Source organism: Hipposideros armiger, unplaced genomic scaffold (assembly GCF_001890085.2).
Source record: "Hipposideros armiger isolate ML-2016 unplaced genomic scaffold, ASM189008v1 scaffold_7, whole genome shotgun sequence".
NCBI lineage: Eukaryota > Metazoa > Chordata > Mammalia > Chiroptera > Hipposideridae > Hipposideros > Hipposideros armiger.
Genome location: NW_017731357.1, coordinates 159,164 through 173,205, shown reverse-complemented (window position 1 = coordinate 173,205; position 14,042 = coordinate 159,164). Strand labels below are relative to the sequence as shown.

General features: G+C 53.4%; 1 protein-coding gene across 7 annotated transcripts; it reads left to right on the top strand.

Moving 5' to 3' along the window:
- Positions 1–1,783: 1,783 nt before the first annotated feature.
- CDK16 (cyclin dependent kinase 16) lies at positions 1,784–13,553 on the top strand. 7 transcript variants are annotated; one of them, XM_019649497.1, is made up of 16 exons: positions 1,784–2,204; positions 6,963–7,170; positions 7,768–7,901; positions 8,003–8,128; positions 8,238–8,294; positions 8,388–8,502; positions 9,180–9,274; positions 9,373–9,435; positions 9,686–9,809; positions 10,011–10,131; positions 10,243–10,340; positions 10,424–10,529; positions 10,611–10,653; positions 10,789–10,879; positions 12,123–12,200; positions 12,286–13,553. In XM_019649497.1, the coding sequence occupies exons 2-16, from the start codon at positions 6,969–6,971 to the stop codon at positions 12,321–12,323; spliced, it is 1,491 nt and encodes a 496-aa protein (XP_019505042.1). In that variant the 5' UTR covers positions 1,784–2,204; positions 6,963–6,968; the 3' UTR covers positions 12,324–13,553. The 7 variants fall into 7 exon arrangements, with proteins under 7 accessions (XP_019505042.1, XP_019505024.1, XP_019505034.1 ...); XM_019649479.1 differs by having other exon boundaries at positions 1,813–2,204; positions 10,590–10,653; positions 12,572–13,471; XM_019649489.1 differs by lacking the exon at positions 1,784–2,204 and adding an exon at positions 2,222–2,648.
- The last annotated feature ends 489 nt before the right edge of the window (positions 13,554–14,042 follow it).

Sequence of the window (14,042 nt, the reverse complement as noted above, 5' to 3'; positions counted from 1 at the left end):
TCCAAACACTCCACACCTCTGTCCACTGTTTCCACCGTTGCAGCAGCTGAGACTTGCACACAAACTTAATTCCTCTGCCCCCTTTCTTTCACTATCCCAGCCCCTTGGGTATTCTTCAGACACTTAGTTCACTGGGTCTTACCCATTTACAGCTCCTGATTCTCCAGATACTTCTGTTCCTTGCTTTACCACCACAGCTCCTGGATCCCCTTGCTACTTTATTCACACCTGACACCCTTCATCAAGAACCCGTAAATCCTGCTTGCATCTTATTTCCCCAATACATGCCATTTTACTTCTCTGTTGTGTTTGTCTACCCTTATACCACCAGCAAGACAGGAGACCAGGGCTCTGGGCAGGGATTGGGTGGCTGCATTGAGTCCCCTGCACCCAGCAGGCACAAAGGACAGATGGGACATGGTTGTCTCCTCATGTCTGCCTAGAACTATTTGTCATTCATTCAACAAACATTTGTTGAATACTTAACTGTGTGCCGGGCACTATCCTAGGCATTAGAAACCACAATGGATCAAAAAGATCCCTGTCCTGGGTGGGGGTAGGGGGTTATACTCTAGGGTGAGACCCAGGGTAGACAACAAATGGTAAATTGTATGTTGGAAGTTGATAGGTGCTACTCAAAAGATCTGTAGAGCCAGGTCTGGGGATCTGGAATGTTGGTGCAAGTAGGCATTTTTAAATAGGACGGTAAGAGAAGCCTTCGTGAAAAAGGTAACATTGAAGCAAGAACTTGGAAGAAGTGAGGGGATAAGGCCTATGGGTAACCGGAAAGATTCCACGCAGAGGGAACAGTAACTGCACATTCCCCGAGGCTGGATTATGCCTGCTTTGTTAAGGAACAGCTAGGAGACCAGTATGGCTGGAGTGGATTGAGGGGAAGAAAGGTAGGAGATGAGGTCAGATGAGTGAGAGACATGATTGTCTAGCCTGCGGTGGACTTTGGTCTTTGTCAAATACAGTGTTACCACTCCCATTATGGTCTGGTAAGTCGCCACTAGTATAAACCTTACTGAAAAACTTTTTTCCCCAAGGCTGCCATAAAGGAAAGCATAGAAGAGACAGGGGAGCTGGCTTTGGACGGGCGCAGTGTAAAGATGTCCCGGAAGGTCTGCGGAAGGCTGTGGCCATTTGAACTGGGCTTGGTGATAGTGTAGTTTTCCTGGCAGAGGGGCGAGGGATTAGAACTGCCTGGCAGTGTTCACACACAGCAGGCACCCCATTAAAAAACTTTTTTAAAAACCCGCAGAGCCAGGGGGCTCTGGCGGGCAGAAAAAGATAGTTAAGTGGCAGGAAAACCCAATTCAGGGTGCATATGCAAAGCTCAAGCGAAGCGGAAAAGAGGCTCCCCCTCCTGGCCCAAAGTTCCAAGCATGCGCAGTAGTGCCTCTAAAGGTCCGCCTTTCTTAGACTAGGCACCCTGTGAGCATCCTGAGGTGGGCGGGGTTAAAGGCGGAACCAAAGTCGATTGAACGTTCTTTTGACCAATTACCTAGCGGGATAGTCGGCCTATGGTGACAGGAGTTCAGAACAAAAAGGAGTGCCTGCCCCCTGGCGGTGTAAACCAATGAAAACCAGGTAGAGGCGTGATAGAGCGATGAAATCACGCCTCCTCCGTCCAGCCACGCCCTCATTCTTGCACTGCCTCACCCCAGGGAGCAAATCCGATTGGCTGGGTGACAACCTCAAAGGGCGGGGCCGCACACATTCAGAGTGGGAAGGAGCTAGCGGTGTGGGAGTGGGGTGGGGTGGGGTGGGGGGTAAAGAGCAGCAGGGCGGGGCTCGACTCTGCCCTACCTAAGGTGATAAAGGCCAATGATTCTCCAGGCTGCCTCTCCTAGAAAAGTCATCTTCTCGCGAATCTTTAAAATTCCTGCCTACCGAAGCACCTCAAGGGACTAGGCCTGACTGCCTCATCTTTTTCTTCCTTGCAAAAGTCCCGTTTGCCACCATGGGGGATGTACCAAGTGAGATCGAGTAGGGGGAGCTAGTGGTGCCTGGTACGCTGGTTACTGGCTCCTGCCCACTTCAGCGCTAGCAAACTTCTAGAAAGATTGGGACTGAGTACTAAACAACCTCTACACTTCCCTCTGGCGCCGTTCCAGGGCGGGCGCCACATTCCCTGGTGGGCGCGCAATGGCCGCGCCCCCTCCCGCTGCGGACGGGTCTTTTGGTACGTGCAGTCCGAGGTGAGTCCCCTCCTTCCCACTTCACCCTGTCCAGCGCGTGCGTGCGCATGCGCGGAGCGCGGCGCGCGCGGCAGTTGGGTCGTTGGCAGTTCGGCCCTGGGATCCGCCGCGTCTCCACGGGTAGTCGGCTCTGAGCCGCGAGCTGCTGTGAGCTCTCGGATTCGAGCCGGCGCCGACGGGCCCGGGGGCGTCGCCCGCAGCGGCCAAGCTCATGGCCGACTGAGCGGGACGCCGCCTCCGCCTCAGCCACCGCCGCCGCCGCCGCCTCCTCCTCCTCAGCCGGCGGCGGCCCGGGCCCAGCAGCCATGGCCGAAGACTACTGGGACGGGCGCCTGCGGCGAACTGGAGGAGGAGAAGGAGGTCGCGCGGCCTCAGCCCGGGCCGCCGCCCCAGGCGCCTCCGCGCCGGCCCCGCGGCGTTGAGGTTGTTCGCGCGCCCCCGCCGGTGAGTGCGTCCCCAAGACGTGGGGTGGAAGCTGCCCTTCCTCCTACAGAACCAACCCAGGCCCCGGGCGGTGCCCAGGGGTCTGGACTGCACCGCTGGCATGGGCCCCCTCCCTCCAGCGAATTGCCCAGAATGCACCGGGGCAGGGGGGTCATTCAGGGCCTCCCTGACCTTGGCCCCGCCCTGGGTTGGGTCTGGGAGCTGGGGGTGGGAAGTACTGTGGGTGCTAATGGAGAGCGGGGTGATCCAAGGACCAGAGGGTGTGGAAAAGGGTGGCAGGGTGTTGAAAGAGTCGAGGTTTGCTAATGGGGGCCTGAGCTGTGGAGGGGTTGGAGCGTGTGGTATAAATCTTAACCGCTATCTAAGGTTTGAGGCCCAGTGTGTACTAATGGGGGGCAGGCGGCGGAGGGCCCCCGAGCGTGTATAATAGGGGAGAGGATGTAAAAGGAGTGTTGAGATATGTAAATGGGGTTCTCTTTGTGGAAGGGCCCCCTGTTAACGTGGGAGAAAATGGTAGAGGTACCAGAAGGTGTGCTAATAGGATCAGGGCTCTGAGGCCCTGTGGGTGGGTGGTGATGAGGGTCGGGATGGTGCTAATGCTGTGTATTTGTCCATGAGGTACTGCACTGTGTGAGGTCTAGAGTGTACTCATGGAGGGCAGGGTAGTAGAACTCGCGTGTTGAGAGTGTGCTAATGGGAGTCATAGCTGTAGAGGGTATGCGCATGTGGTAATAGAAGTCTGGGTAGTGTGAGGCCCAGTCTGTGCTAATGGGGGCAGAGTGGTGAGAGACCTGACCCTGTGTTAATGGTTATCAGAGTTGTGGATATGGGGGGCGGGGGGCAGTGGTGACGGAGGTATCTTAGCACTGTAAGAGGTTCGGTGTATTCAGGATCAAGATGGTGTGAGGTCAGTGTGTACAGTGTGTCCATGAGGACAGGGGATGCGAGATTCTAGGACACGGTAAGGAGGAGCAGGGAAATTTACGAAGTTCGAGTAACTGCTGATGTGGATTTGAAGCCATGGAGGTGCTTAAATGTGTGCCAATGTGGGGGAAATCAGATCAGTGTGAGGTCTGGAATATGGAATGAGACTGAGAACATTGTAAAGACACTGTGTGGTTGTGTCCACGGGGGTTGAGGAGATTGGGATGTGTTGAGGTTACAGGGAGTGCTAATGGGGGATAGAACTGGGGGGGGGTGTTCTAGCGTGTAATAAGAAGGATCACGGCTGTGAAGGGATCCAAGTGTGAACCAATAGGGGTCATAACTGTGGACGAGTTGCAGCAAAGAGAAATAAGGAATAGGAATATGTGAAGGTCTAGGTGTACTAAAGTGGATTAGAGCCCTGGATGGCTGAAGTGTGTGCTAATGGGGGTTTATGGTGAATGAAGACCCGTGTGCACTAATGAGGGTCAGGCCATCATAGAACAGTGTGTTTGTGTGTCCCTGCGGATAGGGCTGAGTAAGGGTTCAGGGTGTGCTAATGGGGAGGCACTGTGAGGCCCAGTGGGTGCTAATAAGGGTCAGGGTGAAATGAAGGCCCAGCTTGTGCTGATGGGAGGTGGCGGGGACAGGGTAGTGAGAGGACCAGAACATGTGTTAATGATGGTCATAGCTGTGAAGGGGTCTGAGTGTGGGCAAGAACAGGCGGGTCAGGAATCTACAAGGTTCACTTTGTGTTAATGGATTTAGGGCAGTGTGAAAGTCCACTGAATGCTAATGTGGGTCAGCTGTAGAGGGTCCCAAGTGAATGTTAATGCGGAGTGCTGTGGAGACGCTAACAGGCAGCTGGACCTGAGAGGGGCCCAAGAATGTGGTGGTGGTAAGAGTTAACCTAGAAGGTTCTGGTGCTCTGTTGGGACTTGGTGTGCTGATGGGAGTTAGAGATAAAGGGAAATTGCAGGTGCTGAGAGCAGTTAAAATACAGACAAGTCTTCTTGAGGGTCCAGTGTGTACTGAAGAAAGAGGACACTGAGGGTCCAGTGTGTGCTTATGAAGGTTCAGACAGGATGTGGATACTGTGTTCCTGTGGGAGTTAGTAGAGTGCAATGACTGTGTCTTCAACTGGTCAGTGTGGTGTGAGGTGGTGAGTGTCGTTGGGTATGAAAGTACTCAAGTTTTACTGCATATTAATGTTCAAGTGTCCCTCTTCACAGGGGCCCACCCAGGGCCCTCCTCCTAGGGGTGTTGTATGGTACAAAGATTTTGTACCCCATCTTTCTAACATCCCCCAAAAAACAACTCTGGAACATGTCCAGCCCTTGGAGTTTCCAGTTAGAGGTCATGGACCCATGGCTCCTTCTGGCTCCCTCCTCCTCATCCATCCAGCCCTACTTACAGTCTTCCCCCCCACACACCCCACACTCCCCCATTCCCTCCCTCAGCAGACAAATTGACTGGGTATCATACCATACGGACATAAGAGAGTCTTTGGGGGCCACGCTTCACCTTCTTCAGCCTCAGGTCCAGTGTTCAGACTCCTGGGTCAGGATTTTGTTGTTGTTTTCCTGAGTTCTCTGAATGGACCTCATTCTCTTTACTGAGGTTTTTGTACTAGACTGTCCCCTCTACCCGTCCTGAGGGTGGTGAAGTCAGGCAGGCAGTAGCGGGGTATGGGGACTGCTGGGGTAAGCAGCTGATTTCAAGGTAACAGATGACCCACTTCTCTCCTCGAATCCAGCCCCATCCACATCCTCGACCTCCTATCTAGCTTCACTTCCCTTGGGCCCAGGGCCATCTTAGGCCCTGCTGTGAGTCCAGATGGTTCCTGGGCCAGGTCTTTCCCCCTCCTTGTTGGCCCAGAGCCCAGGAGGAAGCAGAAGACGGCCGACCTAAGCCTTTGGTGGCCCCATTCCCTCCAGCAGCCCCATCTAGGTAGGTCATCTTCCTGCCGATGCCAGCGTCCCTGGGCCACCTTGTCTGGGGTTGTTCATGAGTAGCAGGGACTCACCCTGGTAGGGGTTGGTCCCAGGCCCTCAGCCCCTTGATTCATTAATTTCTGCCATAAGCACTTTTTGAGCATCTACTCTGTGTCAGTCACTGTTCCAGGTTCTCAGGATATAGCCGTGACCTAAACAGACAGAAATCTACCCTGGCGGAGCTGATCTTCTAGTTATGGTGGTGAGGAGACAGACAGTAAAGGATAAAGAAACCAATAAGTAGATGGTGTCATTTCTGAGGAGGTGATGAGTACTGGGGGATAATTGGCAAAGTGAGGGAGCTCAGGATGGTTGAGATTTTAAATAAGGTTATTTGTGGAGGGTTATCAATTGAAAACAGGTGATATTTGAGCAATGGCCTGAAGGGGGGTGAGGGAGTGAGCTGTTCTTGAAATTTGAGGGAGGGTATTCCAGGTACCGGAACAGCCAGAGCAAAGGCCCTGAGGTGGGACTGCTGGGTGCGATTGCAGAACAGCAACTAGCATTGATTAAGGGGGAGGTGAGGCCAGAAAGGTAATAGGGGTGAATGGGGTAAGAACTTGTGGGCCACATTGAGGACTGGGAAGTTTATTTGGGGGGATAAGGAAGATATGGTGCATTCTTAAGTAGAAGAGAAATGTGATCTGCCTTGTAAAAAATTTGGGTGGACCCTATAGGTTTCAGCCTGACTGAACCTTTCCTGCAGTCCTCAGGTGTACATTGAGATTCACACACACACACACACACACACACACACACACAAAACCCCACCCAGTCTGGTTAGGACCCTCCTTGCACCCCTCACCTGGGTAGACCAGTGGAATAGTCCACTAGTCACCATGACGATGGTTACTAAGGGAGGTGGGAGGTCCTAGTGGCCACAGAGAGCAGTCTGCCTTGGCTGTTGGGGACAATGTGGGGCTGGTACCAGTGGAACATGTCATTCTATGGGCATGCCCAGGGCCATGTCAGTGGTCCTGAGGTCCTGGGCGAGCCCCCAGCCCCACCCATGGCCAGGTCTATCACTGCCACTGTACCCGAGAACATCTGCTATGGATTCTTCTATTCACACTCTGAGATTATCCCCAGAGGAACCAGCACTCCATCACTTGGGCCTTTGCCTTCAGCCAGCCACCCAAGCCTTCGTACCCAGGTGGGCTACTTAGGAGCAGGGTCCCCAGGGGCTGGCCGTAGGTGTGCAGGCACTGACAAGGGTCCCAATTCATGCCAGGTATCCAGGACTCCTGAGTGGTTCCAGGACTCCACAGTGACTGGGTGGACACTGACATAAGTTCATGTCAGTGTGTCTCACTAGGTTGTCATGGGTTTTCGGGGGCCCGTAGTAGTCAGGCAGATGCTAACATAGGACCCGTTCCCATCCATACCCCCTGCTCAGGTCGCCATGGATCGGATGAAGAAGATCAAACGGCAGCTGTCAATGACACTCCGAGGGGGCCGAGGTATAGACAAGACCAATGGTGCCCCTGAACAGATAGGCCTGGATGAGAGTGGTGGCGGCGGCGGCAGTGACATTGGAGAGGCCCCCACCCGTGCCGCCCCTGGGGAACCTCGCTCTGGACGGGGACCACTCACCTCTGCACCAGGTAGGCCTACTGACCACTCTCACCCCTAGACTGGTCCCCAGGTGCTACCTCCCAGTGGAGTTCCTCTTAGACTTGTGTTCTTTTCATTTTACTTTATCCATTTTCTCCCTCTTCCCTGTCATCCTCTCTCAATACCTTCTCTCTATTCATCTGTGCCCCTTTTGTTGGCTTTGTGCCCAGGCCTCGGGAAGGAAGGGTGCCCTGCCTACCAAAGCTGCCCCAAGTCTCCCTTTGCCCTTCTCCTGCACTCTCTGATGGCCTCCTCAGGCCTCCTGGTGCCTGCCTGTCCTGGGTCTGCATTGCAAGGGCCTTTGGCTACCTCTACCTCTGCCTGCCCCCTGGCCTTGGGCCAGCTGTCGCCTCAGCTCACCATTGGTACCAAGTGCTCCACTAGGTGACTATTCCCCCTACCCCATTCAACCTATCCTGAGCTGTCTGAACCTCCCTGGGCCTTGCCACCCTCTCCTGAGGGACTTCAGGCTGCTCTGGGGGCCTTGTGCACACCTCTATGATGAGGGAGTATATTTCATGAGGGAGGGGGTGTTCTGGGGCTACTGACTCCCACGTGGCCTGCCCTCCCCCTGTCCGCACCACCAGAGATTGTACACGAGGACTTGAAGATGGGGTCTGACGGGGAAAGTGACCAGGCTTCAGCCACGTCCTCGGATGAGGTGCAGTCGCCAGTGAGGGTGCGCATGCGCAACCATCCCCCGCGCAAGATCTCCACTGAGGTGCTTAACCCCCTGTCCGGGTGCTGATGGGGCTGAAAAAGAGGGTTGGACCTGGGGAGGTGGAGCTCATGGTCCTCTTTCTCCTCTGTCTTACCTGCTAGGACATCAATAAACGCCTATCACTACCAGCTGATATCCGGCTGCCCGAGGGCTACCTTGAGAAGCTGACCCTCAATAGCCCCATCTTCGACAAGCCCCTCAGCCGTCGCCTCCGCCGTGTCAGCCTGGTGAGCATCTTCTGTTCCTTTCCTCTACTCCTCCTCTTCCTCCTCCCCTTCCTCTCCTCCTAAGTCTCCTCCCCTGAGCCTGCTTCAACTTGCCTCTTTTACCCCACAGTCCGAGATTGGCTTTGGGAAACTGGAGACCTACATCAAGCTGGACAAGCTGGGCGAGGTGAGCGACAGCCAGGAGGCCCATGATGGAGATGGGGTCAGTGGGAACTCCTTGCAGCCTCAAGCTCCTCTTCTGTCACTCCTCACTCCCCAGGGTACCTATGCCACCGTCTACAAAGGCAAAAGCAAGCTCACAGACAACCTTGTGGCACTCAAGGAGATCAGACTAGAACATGAAGAGGGGGCACCCTGCACCGCCATCCGGGAAGGTACAGACATCCAGGAAGATGTGCTCCAGGTTTCCTGGGCACGCCTCATGGTGTACACACACACATGCCCCCATAGTGAGATCAGACACTGGGGGTTCTGGGACTTCCTCCAGAAACTCTGGGCTTCCTGAGAAAGTACCCATCACCCACATATCTAGGTAATAATGTAACCAGGAATCTGCTCCTGTTTGGAAAAGAGGCAGATGAATTAGAAAGCAAGATGCTTGCTTTGGTTCTGAGAGCATGTCTGAAAGTGCTCAACGATTTACTTGATACAGTAGTTAGAGTCAGACTATCACATGCATTGAATTCGAATAACATAGAAATTGAGTATGCAAACTCAGTTTCACATGAAGCTGCAGGCCCGTGTACTGAGGGTTGGAGCACGGCCCCTTGTCCAGAAACCAAAAACAGGTTGTGGAAATCTAGTGTCACATAAGCCTGGGGCTGCAATGCCAGGTTCTTTCGTACTCTTCTCTGAGCCTTAGTTTCCACATCTGGAACATGGGAGCACACCTTCCTGGCATTGGGTGGGTTAGAGCCGGTGACTGTGAGCCACCACCCCAGACTACACGGGGAAAGGAGGAAACCCTGGGCCCGTCCCTGTCTAGTCCTCATCTCTATCCTGAGGTTGGGGCCCTGACTCTTCCCCCATCCCACCCCCATGCGTCTTGCAGTATCCCTGCTCAAGGACCTCAAACATGCCAATATCGTCACGCTACATGACATTATCCACACGGAGAAGTCCCTCACCCTTGTCTTTGAGTACCTGGTAAGGTTTGGGTGGCAGTGGGTCCCAGGGGAGGCGGGGAGATGACCAGGACCCGCAGGATGTGACCCTCTTTCCTCTACCTGCTCTTTTCTCCTCAGGACAAGGACCTGAAGCAGTACCTGGATGACTGTGGGAACATCATCAATATGCACAACGTGAAAGTAGGTGTGGGGCAGGAAGCAGGGGCACAAAGGGGTCCCACTCCCCCACTTCACCCCACAAATCTCCCAGAAACAACTTTTCCCATTTGCCTTTTTTGCTGGGAGCCCATGGAGGTCATTGGGATCCTGTCTTCTTTTGTGAGACAAGGCTCTGGACTCAGTGTCTGTGTTTGGAAGGGGGAGCAGTGCCTGCTGGGAGTCAGGCTGCTGGATACTCTCTGACCTCTGCCTGTCATTCCTGGGTCCCCAGCTGTTCCTGTTTCAGCTGCTCCGTGGCCTGGCCTACTGCCACCGGCAGAAGGTGCTACACCGAGACCTCAAGCCCCAGAACTTGCTCATCAACGAGAGAGGAGAGCTCAAGCTGGCCGACTTCGGTACCCCTGACCTCCTCCTTCTTCCCATTGATCCCCAAGCCTTATTCTCCCAACCTCACCCTTCCCCATGACCAGGGGACTAGTCTCAGGCCTCTTCAGCCTTTCCAGGCTTTGCTTAGAACACCCTCAATCTTAACTGCACTCTCCCCTAGACCGCCAGGACTACTTCAATTCCAGCTGTCCCTTCTCTCCACCTACCAGGCCTGGCCCGGGCCAAGTCAATTCCAACGAAGACCTACTCCAATGAGGTGGTGACACTGTGGTATCGGCCCCCCGACATCCTACTCGGGTCCACGGACTACTCCACCCAGATTGACATGTGGTGAGTACAGGTGGAAGCGTGGCAGGGGCTGTGTGGTAAAGAGGGTGCTTGGTCACAATTGCCAGTCAGCCAGCTGCCTCCCTGTTCATTCACTGTTCCCTCCCTGCCCAGGGGTGTGGGCTGCATCTTCTATGAGATGGCCACGGGCCGGCCCCTCTTCCCCGGCTCCACGGTGGAGGAACAGCTGCACTTCATCTTCCGCATCTTGGGTGAGGAGGCATGAGCCCCAGGAACTGTGGGGACATGCAGGGAGGCCCTGTGAGATGCTTAGAGTAATGCCTCTTCCTGACAGGAACCCCAACTGAGGAGACATGGCCGGGCATCCTGTCCAACGAAGAGTTCAAGACATACAACTACCCTAAGTACCGCGCTGAGGCCCTTTTGAGCCACGCACCCCGGTGAGGCTGGTGGGTGGGTGGGTGTCAGAGGCCAGAGTGCCCAAACTCAATTTAAAGCAGGTCCTCTTGTCCTTGTGGTAGACTTGACAGCGATGGGGCCGACCTTCTTACCAAGCTGCTGCAGGTGAGACCACCTTCCTGGGCCAGCCTTGGGGGCAGGGGGAGTTCCAGGTGTGGGGAAACAGGGAGCTCCACGGGTAGGAAGGAAGAGAGGCCTACTCTGTGAAAGTGTCAGTACTCCCTGCCCCCCTCCACTCAGTTTGAAGGTCGAAATCGGATCTCCGCAGAGGACGCCATGAAACACCCATTCTTCCTCAGTCTGGGGGAACGGATCCACAAACTTCCTGACAGTGAGTGGAGCTGGGGAATGGACTGGCTGGTGGGATGTGGGGAGCAGGACTGCTGCGAACAGCTGAGCAGGTTGGCTAGGGCTCTGGCTACGCCACCTCTAAGGGGGGTACACCCTTATTCCCACATGTGATGTGTTCATTATAAAAAAGTTACTTAAGTTTTCAGTTCCTTTTACCTTTCATGGAAATTTTCAAATATACATAAAAATAGATACAATATCACTTTATCTTTCTTCAAAGTAAAGCTTTCCTTGTAAAGTATATACTGAGAAATGCACAGCTCATAAGTATACTTGCACAATGAGTTTCCAGAAACTAACCATAGACATGTAACTGGCATACAGGTCAAGAAACAGGATGTGAGAGGTTCCCCTGAAGTGCCTTCTTGTTTCTTTAGTTATTCCCCACCCCCAAGGGTTACCACTAGTTTGACTTCTAATGGTATAAATTTTCCCTGAATAAATTTTCCCTTGTACTCAGCAGAAATGGAAACATAGGAGGTGTTTTCTTTTTATATCTAACTTTTTAAAACGTTAACATGGACATTTAAAAATTAAGTACATTTAGGGCCGGCTGAGTGGCTCAGTTGGTTAAGAGCTCGCTCCAGAGTTTGAGCTCTGAGCAACAGCGGTTCGAGTCAGCCCCAGCTGAGCAGCCGCTGAGCTACCAACAGGTGGCAGGATGGCTCAGCTAAAAAAAAAAAAAAATTTAAGTACATTTATATATTAAACAAATAATAATAGGATTCCCCAAGTAATACAACAGGTTATCAACTCATGGCCAATCTGGTCTTATCTATATTTCCTCTGGTTATTTTGAATCAAATCCCAGACATATCATTCATCCATAAATAGTTTCAGCATGTATATATAAAATATTTTTTAAAACATAATATCATTATCGCACCTAAAAAAAAATTTGAACCACTTCATTTATCTCCCCACTGGACACTGGACTAATATAAATCAAATCCCAAACACCATTTATCACCTAGATTTAATGGGTGGTAATTGCAACACCATTATTACACTTGACAAAATTAATAGTGATTTCTTGGTGTCATATAATAGCCCATATTCCATTTTTCTTAGTTGTACCTTGTTTGTAGGATTATTTGACAGGTGAAAGTCAAGCCTCTCAAAGAAAAGGCAGCTTTATTTCATTTCCTCAGTGGCGCCATATGGGAGGTGGTCTGGATGGCCCTGTAGATCATTCCTTACTTATGTCTCTCCTCCGCCCACAGCTACTTCCATATTTGCACTAAAGGAGATCCAGCTACAAAAGGAGGCCAGCCTTCGCTCTTCGTCAATGCCGGACTCAGGTATATATGGCTCTCACCCCCTTCCCTGCCCCATCCACCTACCTGCTTGTCCACCAACAGCCATCCGCTCTGCTTTTGCCCACAGGCAGGCCAGCTTTCCGTGTGGTGGACACCGAGTTCTAAGCCACAGACCCAGGCCCCAGCAGGCAGCAGCTGGAGGGATGCCATACCCCTCACAGGGCAGCCCCCAACTGCATCCTCCCTGCTTGCTACCTGCCTGACTCATGCTCACCTGCCCACATGTCCCCTGCTGCCTGTCCAAACACCTGATCATTGGCCTGTCAACCCACCCATTGGCCTGTCTGCTGGGTGCTAACAAAGCTCTCAATGCTCCTTTGCCTGGTCTGTTTGTCTCTTTCTCTCTGTCTCAGTAGTTGCCGGCAGACAGCATGGCCGTGCCAGCCTCCCACATTGAGGCCAGGCCTGTACCCCTCCCCATCATACCCTCCCCCAGGACCACTCACTACCCCATGGCCAGCCAGGGGTCTGGAGCTAGCCCAGGCAGGGGATCTTGACTCAGACAAGATGTGGCGATGCCTCGGGTCTGAGGCTTCCCCTGCCTGCTTTCCTGCCTGCCCCACCTGCCTCATGTTGTGTGGGCCTTTTGTTTGTTTGTTTGTTTCATTCATTGTTGTTTTTTTAATTATTTTAAATGAGGTTTTCATTTTTTAAATGCAATATCTCTGTATACAGACTGGCTGGGCCCCACCCCCTGCGTGTGGCCCTCCCACAGTATTTTGTGCAATGAAGCCCCACTCCCAGCCTTTCCAGGGCAGGGACACAGCCCCTGTTCAAAACCCTGACCATCACCAGACCCTGGGGTCGGCTAAGGGAAAGCATGCCTCAACTACTCGCCTTCCTACCCCCACCTGCCATCCCCAGCCGCAGGGGTACCTGGGGACTACCGGAGACTCTGGGAGATGGACAAGGTGGGGGGGGCCCCCACTCGTTCCCTCTTGCAGTCCCGTAGCTGGGGTCTCCTTCCTTCTCAGGGTCTCCCTAGCCCAGCCCTCCTGCTCCCATCCCACTCGGTGCTGTTGAGTAGGGGCCCTGCCGGGAACTGACCAACTCAGTGAGGAGCCATAGTGTGTATATGTACACAGGCAGGGACAGGGGCAAGGGGGGCCCAGGCGTTACCCTCAAAACCCCTGGGGAGGGTGAGGCAGGGCAGGGACAGTCTCTGGGGTCAGTCCCAGATGGGTGGTTACCTCCCCTTCCTCCACTCTAAACCCTGGGGCCCTCAAATGGGGTGGGAGGGCAGGGGTGGGTGCCCTCCTAGTGGGGTTTGGGGGGTTGGGTTCCTGAATGCACCATAATCGCTGTATGAAATATTAAAAAGTCTAAAGTGAAAAACGTGATTGCAAATCCCTGTGGGGTGAGGGTGGGCTTGACCCAGGGTGAGTACTAGGACTACGGTGAATTCATACCTGGTCTCCGTAGTCTAGGAGAGCGCTGGGAGTGGGCCAGGGACACATCACAACTATGAAAAAGGCATCTGAGGGTTTGCAACACACAATGGTGGAACACTGATTGAAGCAGGTAAGGCAGGCTGAATAGAGAATGGGCTAAGAATCAAGCAGACAGAGGAGTTGGATTTACCCAAGAATAGGAGGAAGCCAGCCAGAGGGTTCAGACAGGAAGGTGTAGAGGCTGTTTGAAAGACACATGAAAGGCCCCAAAAACCAGGAGGTGGGGAGATGAGGCAGCAAGACCCAGGTGACCACCACATGTCTGACCAGAACACTGAGGGAGGCCAGTTGGAGAAGGAAGATGAGAAGAGGACAGATTTTGGACCACTGAGTAGGTAGAGGGATCCTATAATGGATCAAAATCAGGAGTGGG